The sequence below is a fragment of the Bos javanicus genome, chromosome 2 (genome assembly GCF_032452875.1).
Source record: "Bos javanicus breed banteng chromosome 2, ARS-OSU_banteng_1.0, whole genome shotgun sequence".
NCBI lineage: Eukaryota > Metazoa > Chordata > Mammalia > Artiodactyla > Bovidae > Bos > Bos javanicus.
This window is the reverse complement of record NC_083869.1, coordinates 97657141-97666762: the sequence shown is the minus strand read 5'-3', so window position 1 is coordinate 97666762 and position 9622 is coordinate 97657141. Positions and strand designations below refer to the sequence as shown.

Sequence of the window (9622 nt, the reverse complement as noted above, 5' to 3'; positions counted from 1 at the left end):
AGACCAATTATTTAGCAACTGGCACATTATCTAAACAAATATGTATAAAAAATGCTTTTATTCTCTAAAGAGTATGAATAGTGAAATTGCTTGTCAAGTGATGTGTGTTTTGGCACAAATATTCATCCAATTTTCCTAATAATTTTCAAATATAAATCACTGTTGACTTTTAGAAATACCTGGTTGATCTTTGATTGACATACATGTCACTTGCTAAATGATGCCTACGTATGGGCCTGGACCTAACATAGAGAATGGCAGAAAATTGTTCCAATTAGTTCCCACTTGTTATTGAATGACTTTTTTAAAGAGAATTTCTCTTTATATAAATCAGATTGTTTATAATCCCCAATTCTCTGTCATCATTTGCTCAATTAACAGCTTGCTGAGAGTTTTCTCTTCTATGTATGTAATACTAGTTTGGTATCTTTATCATTGTCAAGAAAATTGTTTTATTAGAATATTTAATTGAATCAAACCTAATCCATTAGGTCAGATCAGACATCTTGGGTTTCTTCGAGTTTAAATTCCAGCTCTGCACATTAAGTTTTAAACAACTTCTCTATGCCTCAGTTTTCTGATCTGTAAAATGGGGATGCTGAGAATTACAGTATTTAATTATAGGAGTTAACATAAGGATAAGGATATAAGGATACCTAGAGAGACAATCACTAAATAAGTATAAAGTTAATGCTAATACCTACTTCCTTTGGGCTTTTGGTGGGTTTTAAATGGAAGTTAATTTCAACAGGCACTATTAAAGTCTTTATCTCAGGCACTAGTACCCCGCATGGCTCCACGGGACGCATCTGTTGCTTACAACCTCCTACTGCTGGCCTCAGAAGCTCCTATTACCTTCTCAGTGCCTGTTACCTGTCTCCTTACTTTGGTGAGAGTTCATTTTGTGGTGACTGCAGTTCCTACATGCAACTCATAGAAGAGGAGGGCTCTGGGGACAAACGAGACTGGTAGCCTGTGGCCACAGCCAAAGTATGGTTCCATGAGCACCGTGTACTTGACTCTCAGGATGCCCCAAACTGTTATCTCCCTTGTAGGACGCCAGTCTTCTTCTGACTTGGAGGATGATGCATGGACAGCAGTTGTCAAGTAAAAGCTGTGGTGGGCTGGCTGGCGGGCCAGCAGGCTGCTAGAAGCCCACTTGGAGAATCTGGACTTTCCCAAACAGCTGGTGTGAACAGGCCAGCCCTCCAGAACCCTGAAGGGGTCATAGAAACTGGTGGTGCCTGGAAGGCAGGACTTTTGGGGACCCTGGAACAGGATCTGGAAGCTCTCTGCTGTACCCAGCATTCACCTCATAGCAGCTAGAATTGCAGGTCAGTGACACCTGGGGGAATAGGTCTGGGGGGCAAAAGGCAGGCATTGATAAGGTAGAGTCTTGGAAGCAAGTCTTTTAATATTATAAAAACTTATGCAACTGAATAAGGTCCAGGTTGACTGAAAATCAGCCCTGGGTTAAAGAACATGCCTCTCACTTGACTTGGTTAGAATATCTTTCTTCTACTTCTAAAAGTAACAGGCAGACATCTCATAAGTTCAGACCTACTGAGTAAGATGGTAGTTTCTGCCTTTTCTCACTTGACAACATTTTTATTTATCACAGGGCGGGGACACAAACAAACATGCATTTTTCTTCTGTTTTTCGATAAATGTAGATGAGAGCAGAATCTTAAATGTATTTATCAGGGACATGAAAATTGCCAGTTGCTACCATCAAATGAACATATTATCTTTTTTTTCTTTTTTCTTGAGACAGGGTAAAATCTATTAAATATTGGTTTCCCAGGCTGCCAGTTGATTCTGACCTGACCTACTCAACCTGACCTTTCCTCTCTCCTACTCCAGGACTGGGGCTTATGCTTTTGGACTTTTATTTCACAGAAATGAGAAAGAAATAGGGAGGGAGAGAGACAAGTGGATTTAGAGGAGAGGTTGGTTACAACTTCTAAATTTCACAGTAATAAGTGACAGGGAATAAATGTGGACTAGGAGCAGTAATAGGCACGGGTGGGTGTTGTGGACAAATGGAGGGAAGAGATCCATCTCATCATTCGTGGACCAGCTCCAGACAACCATTATCATGAATGAATGTGGACCCACTGTTGCCAGAACTTTTCAAAGGTCCAAGTCTGGGATTTTGTGTGTGTGAACCTTCTTGAGTTTGAAAACAAGCCCAAACAAAGTACAGCTGGAGGCCACAGGTCTAGTGCCTCAACGAGGCCTGGGGCAGAGAAGATTTTAACAGAATGAGGATGAAGTGGGAACAGCTGTGGTGCGTTTGTGATGAAAGGCATAAAAGGCAAAAAGGAGGCTTTAAGGGTATGAAGGCTTTTCTTCCAGAGAAGGCAATAGCACCCCACTCCAGTACTCTTGCCTGGAAAATCCCATGGACGGAGGAGCCTGGTGGGCTGCAGTCCATGGGGTTGCTAGGAGTCGGAAATGACTGAGCGACTTCACTTTCACTTTTTACTTTCATGCACTGGAGAAGGAAATGGCAACCCACTCCAGTGTTCTTGCCTGGAGAATCCCAGGGATGGGGGAGCCTGCTGCGCTGCCGTCTCTGGGGTCGCACAGAGTCAGACACGACTGAAGCGACTTAGCAGCAGCAGCAGCATGATGTTTCTTCAAGGTATTTAAGAAAACCTAGAGAAGGACAGTATTTTGAAACAATTTTAGGATACTAGAAAGTGTGCTTTTGACATGGACAACATTTTAGCCTTGAATTATTTGGGTCATAGTTCTACAAGTAAGTGCCACATCATAAAAGAGGAACATTTTCCCCTCATAAGCTATATAAGGAGTTATCCCACCATCCTACCTTACATCTGAGTTACTCATCTCCTCTTTCCCTTGTTAATAATAAAACCTTTATTATTATTAGAGAATTCACTAATTATTAGAGAAATGCAAATCAAAACCACAATGAAGTATCACCTCACATCTGTCAGAATGGGCATCACCAAAAAGTCTACAAATAACAAATGTTAGTGAAGATATAGAGAAAAAGAAACCCTCGTACAGTGTTGGTGGAGATGTAAATTGGTGCAGCCACTGTGAACAACTGTATGGAGATTCCTTAAAATGTAAAAACAACTACCATGCATTGTGTGCTAAGTCACTTCAGTTGTGTCTGGCTCTTTGCAGCTCTGTGGACTGTAGGGAGCCTGGCAGGCTCCTCCGTCCATGGGAGTCTCCAGGCAAGAATACTGGAGTGGGTTGCCATGTTCTCCTCCAGGGGATTTTCCTGACCCAGGGATCAAACCCTATCTCTTAAGTCTCTTGCATTGGCCGGTGGGTTCTTTAACAGGCACCACCAGGACTACCATAGGATCCAGCAATTCTACTCCTGGATATATAGTTGAAAAGATTGAAAACACTAATTTTAAAAGATACATACACCCTAGTGTTCATAACAGTACTATTTATAGTAGCGAAGACATGGAAGCAACCCAAGTGCCTATCAACAGATGACTGGATTAAGAAGCTGGGGTGTACATATACAAAGGAATACTGGCCATAAAAAAGAATAAAATGTTGCCATTTGTAGCAGTGATTGGATGTAGAGAGAATCATGCTTAGTGAAATAAGCCGGACAGAGAAAGACAAATAATATATATCATTTGTATGTGGAATCTAAAATATGATATAAATGAATGTATTACAAAACAGAAAAGGATTCACAGACATAGAAAGCAAACTCATTTTGCTTTCTATGTCTATGTTTTTCCGATTCTGGAAAGCGAGAAGAAGGTGGGGAGGGACAAGTTAGGAATGTGCTATTAACAGATACAAAGTACTATTCATAGAATAGATAAGCAACAGGATTCACTGTATGGCACAGGGTTTTATACTCATTATCTTAAAAAAGCCTATAATGAAATATAATCTGCCAAAAATACTGAATCACTATGCTGTATACCTGAAACTAACACATTATTGAGATCAACTGTACTTCAGTTAACAAAAGAAGATTTTTACCATGATTTGTGCTACCAAATGTCTTAATCTTTTGTGGTGTAAAGATAAACTTTATGAAGGAAAACACAGATGCCAGTCTTACAAAATTATTAACCAAAGATTAGTGATTTTATCTAATTGTACCAAATTGCATTATTGCCAAAAGGCAATGCCAAAAGGCACTGACACTACTGATAGAAGTAGGTTTCAGCCAAGGGAGAATGACATGAGTTTGCAAAGTCTCTAGGACAAGAGTCATTCACCAGTCACACATTTCCACCACTTGATAACCGAACTCTCTGACATCAGAGTTGATGGTATTCTCTCAAACAGTTTTAGGGGTCAAAAGGCAATGGCACCCCACTCCAGTCCTCTTGCCTGGAAAATCCCATGGATGGAGGAGCCTGTTAGGCTGCAGTCCACGGGGTTGCTAAGAGTCGGACACGACTGAGCGACTTCACTTTCACTTTTCACTTTCATGCATTGGAGAAGGAAATGGCAACCCACTCCAGTGTTCTTGCCTGGAGAATCCCAGGGACAGGGGAGCCTGGGGGGCTGCCGTCTATATGGGGTCGCACAGAGTCGGACATGACTGAAGCAACTTAGCAGGAGCAGCAGTCTGCCATGGAGCCCCTTCTCTTTAGGTACATTAGAGAGACTGGAAGAGCTGAGGCTTCTCAAGCTTTAAAGGGAAGACGAATCACCTAGGGGAGTGTTAAAGTGGTCTGGGGTGAAGCCTGAGGCTTTGCATTTTGAACAAGCTCCCAGGTGAAGCTGGGAACACTCTAAGCAGCAAGGAGCTAAAGGATGCATAGAGCACAGGGGGCATGCATGGGAGGAGGTCTGTTTCCATGGCCGATGAGCATCGGTTTTCTCTCTCTTCTAGCAGGAGCAGCCTGACTTGACTTTGGAGGAAATATTTTCTCTCCACGTTTAGCTTATGTATTGATAGTTCAGATGAGCCCCCTTCTCTCTTCAGTCTCCACCTACTCCAATCATCTGTGATAGTTAGGTCTGTGACCTCCCCTTGCCCTTTAGCACAAGCGAACAGGTGACCCAAGTAATGCAATGATTGTCACACCCTGGATTTGGCTAGTGCTGCCAGGAAAGAGGCTTTCTTTGGGAGAGTATGAGACTTGGAGCTTCCACTGCTCATTATGAGAGGGGAGTCTGTATGAGGATGAAGCCAACATAGAGGAAGGAGAACTAAACTTTGGAAGAATTCCTATGACATCTTTTGAGAGCCTGGGTCCAGAGTTAAAGAAAGCAAACTTCTTAAAGACATTTTTTTGAGTGACTGGATACATCCTCGCCTGAGGCAGATACTCTTGCCTTGATGGGAGACTTGACTCAATAAAGTAGCCTTTATGCTTAGGCCAATTTGAGTTTGTCACTTGCAACAGATAGCATCCTGCTAATACAGCGGTGACAGGGCCTGACACATAGCCAGCATTCAGCAGATAACTGAAGCCTCCTCTTCATAATTTTTCTTTGGTTGGACTGAGCAATATGTATTATGTTTTATGTTCTTTTTCCAGGAAACAAGAAGAAACAATCTGAAACTATCAGATAGGTGACAAGCAATTTTATTTTGCAAAACAATCACTATACAGCAACAAATACATTTGCAAATTTTGATTGAAAAACATGAACTAACTACAACCAGCCATTGAAGAAATGCCTTTCTATGGTAACAGGCTCTAGAATTATCAGAAGAAAGAAACCCCCCACAGATTTGTAGCGGCATGTTGGAACCTTGGAATCCCAGCATACAGAGTATACTTTTTGTTGATTTTTTTCTTTTTGCTAAAGTTGAAGTATCATGATTGACATTTTCTGAGTTTAAAAATAAGCTTTTTCCTGCAGAGGGACTTGGCCTCAACCTACATACCCAGGCTAAAAACCCTAGGTTTAAAAAAACAAACATCAATACTGATTTAACATATTAATCTTGGAAAGAATGCCTAGAATTTGCCTTTTCAAACCATGAATCTACCTTTTCTAGCTACTTAGACCATGAATGGTTTGTTTTCCTCCTTTTCATAGTGTAAAAAATAGGAGAAAATGCTATAATTGCAGCTATGTCAAAAATCAACCACATTGAGATGATTTCTTTAATAATAGTGACTTGATCTCTTATTTTGCCTGATGATCCCATTTCCTGCTCTAAAACTATGTGAGTATGTGGAGAAGGCCAGCTACTGTCAGTACTTTCTTCCATTTAACCAAGTTCTCACTTCAGCCTTCTTCAGCTATACCTCATTGGTGATCCACAGGTGTCTTGCTTGTGGGTGGGATTTCAGCCCATCACCCTGCTGGAACTCAGCAGGAGAATCCAGAGAGAGTTGGTTCCTAAATGAACATGGCCTTTGAAACTCATCATGAACTCGGATCTCTCCTGCATCATTGAAAGGTACCCAATTATTGGTTGCAGGTGACCCAGAGAGAGTGAGTGGGCCTTTTAACTCTTCATAGCTCTGGATTACTTATGTTTCCTTAAACAGGTTCTCCAAGGCAAAAGCCAGAGAGAAACTGGCATTAATTGATCTAGAATTGAGACTATGAAGCCTTAATTTCTAGATCAGCGTATGGATGTCCCCACAAGAGTGGTGTTCAAAAAGCTTAATTTGTGTCGTTAATCTTGAGAGTAAAGGTAAGATGGGTTCCACCCCTTATCCCCCAAAGAAGACAGTTAGCCTGTATTTCTTTCTTTTACTGCTACCAATTTTCAATTTCATTTTATAGAATTATTAATTTCCATACAAAGTGAGGGTATTTAGTCATTGTAATTTTGCTGTGATTTGAAGCAAACATTTGTTTTAATGCCAAATCTAATCACTGGGTACCTTATATAATCTTTATTTTAGACATGTATTTGTAAAAGAACAATTTTAATATGTAGAACATGGTTACTTAGTGTTCATAAAAATTTTAAACCAAGTTGAAAAAAATACATGTTTCACAGGTTAAAATTGTTCTAACCAGCTGTTAATTTCTTTCTAGAGCTTTAATCACTACCTAACACTACCTAACACATAAGAAAATACCATTAAGTCCCCACACAGCTATTCTTTCTTTTCCTATTTCCTGGTGCATTTCAAAGGAAGCTGATGAATAAAATGCCCAGATTGGTCAAATCAAACCTCACAGCAATAATTAGGCAGAAAATAGACACACCCATAGTCCTAATCAGTCCTTTCTAAATCTTTGACTATCCTAAATAACTGAGCTATAGTTTCAGAAATGTTTGCCTCCGTAAAATCTCTTAGTTGACAGTGAATGGTGCACTTTTGCTCACAGAGTTTCTTTCACGGAAGTCACGTTGGCTGTAACTTCCAATGGGTCACAACGCGGCACCCGTGTCTCTCTGCCTTTCCATCCTTCAGCTTCGTTCTTAGATGCTACTATACTAGCTTATTGCCTCAGTCCATGTTCATCATTTCCTCCTTTATGCTTGAGAACTGATTTGACTCAAAGGGATCAAACCCTATTGAAACATTTGCCTTTAACTTTTCAGATCCAGCCTACCAGCCCTGAGCAAGAAAAAGAATAGATAAATACTAAAAAGCATCCATTCATCCTAGTAACCCATTGCCCTACTCAGACTAATAATGACTATTTCATTGCTTCTTCATAAATTTAAGATGAATGATTCTTAAAGAAGAATTAGTTGATTTGTGATGTCTAGACTGTATATAAAGTCAGAACCATATTAGCTACTGATAAATAATAGTAAAACAGTATTCCTTTATAGAGTGCAATGTTGGAATCATGAAAAAACTGATTTAGATATCTGCATCTCCAATATTTTGTAGTTCTCAAAATACTGTATTTTCCCTTTCTGATCAAGGGATCTTACTTCGGGTATGGAGGCCAAACATTTTCTATCAGATAACTGAATAAACAGGTACTGCTTGGAAGAATGGAATATCATGTCCCAAACTCCCACTGTTAGTTTCAACTTTAGCAAATGGAAAAAAAAGAAAAAGAAATCTTAATAAGTCTATTCCATGAATGATTATAGGAGTAAACCCCAAAATATTCTGTGATTCAAAATAAGACAAACCCATAATCTTAAACCAACAATCTGTAAACCCCTTTTATGTATAACTGGACCCACCCCCACAAACTCCATGTTGGTGAAAGCAAAGAAAAATAAATTTTTTCTAGCATCACGGGAGAAACTTTAATGGGAGAAACTTGTATCTGGCACTAAAACAGGGTTACAGTTTTGAGTTGTTACAGAAAGCAACTTCATGCTAAAACTTTTTGTCTTTTTTAACTTTTTTTTTTTTTAATAGGGAGAGAACCCTGCTAACATCTACTTTCACATACCTAAAATTGCAACACCAAAGGGTGCAGGAGACACAGATACTGTGAATAAGGAAGTATAATATTCAAGTATGAGGAAGTATCACAAATGGCCACAGAGAAATATATATATATTTATATCTATAATACTGTATCAAACAGATGGAAAGGGTGTGAAACTGGTAGTGTGGACACAAATCTAGCTGATCAACTGACATCCTAACCAGACACAAGTCCATCCTAATGAAAGTGCTTCATTCCTAAGAGATGCACTTTCACTTCCTCAACCACAGCTCAAATGCTTCGAAACTATTTTTTAATTAATTAAATAATTTATTGGATTGACTTATACTCTGATATAATTATCCAGGTCCCAAACGTTAATAACTTAATTGAATCTTTCTTCCCATTTATACAAAATAATGCTTTAAAAAAAAACCATTTCTTACATGCTCTTCCCTTCCTGCAATGACTCCTTGATTTAATTTAACCTGTAATAAGTTACAAGGGGCAACTTTTTATCTTTTCACCCAGCAACAGAATAGTGAAATGAGCAGCTTGGATTTTAACAAGGCCTTTCAGAATGTAGTAGATAGCCTTCAGGCACATGAAAGGTAGAAATGCAATTTTTAAAATAATGATACTCCATGCAAAACAGCAGAGCGAAAAAAAAAATTGTCCAATTGTACTCATGTAAAGCCAGTATCTTCCTGTTGCAAATGGAAATCAAATCAATTTCTGCATATACTATTTTTTTTTTTATAAAATTGTAACAATTACTACAGTTTGGGAATGAGATTATTTATTTTACGGTTTGTAAAGAATGAATATAACAACTGCTCAGAGCCCACTCCTGCCAGAGCTCATGCCTAAATAGTATGACGTCAATACTAAATGAGAGATATTCACAAGCCCTGTTTAGCGAGTGCGGCAGTGACATCCTCGGCCAGGGTGGCAAGCTGGGGGGATTCAAGCAGGTTGATGCTTCCAGAAGAGGAGACGTTGCTGAGTCGTCGGGGGGAAGCCACGCTGGATCTGCCTGGGGACTGTGTAATGATCTCAGCCCCATGGTCCACACGGGCCTTAGCATGCTCTCTGAAGTTCAACTTTTGGCTGTCAATCTGTTTAAGACAAGCATCAGTCCTCGGTTAACTCAAACATCTTAAATTGTCCCCTAGCTCTTTCTCTGTATCCCAGAGCTGATGTTCATGTCACTTCTATTCAGCTCTGCCATCCCTACTTCCTGGGTGTCCAGGTCTTTAATCTGGGACCTATTTTGATGAAGAATATTTCAAAAGGATTTTTTAAAAAGGCAAGATCTGCTCACAATCTTGTG

At 39.7% G+C, this 9622-nt stretch overlaps 1 protein-coding gene across 44 annotated transcripts in view; it reads right to left on the bottom strand.

Annotated features, from left to right (window-relative positions):
* Positions 1-5545: 5545 nt before the first annotated feature.
* MAP2 (microtubule associated protein 2) overlaps positions 5546-9622 on the bottom strand; it is a 297992-nt gene continuing 293915 nt past the window's right edge. For all 44 annotated transcript variants that reach the window (XM_061383252.1, XM_061383262.1, XM_061383242.1 and 41 more), the window contains one exon: positions 5546-9407. In XM_061383252.1, coding sequence (XP_061239236.1) covers positions 9192-9407 — 216 coding nt within the window. In that variant the 3' untranslated portion in view covers positions 5546-9191. The remainder of the gene's footprint in view (positions 9408-9622) is intronic.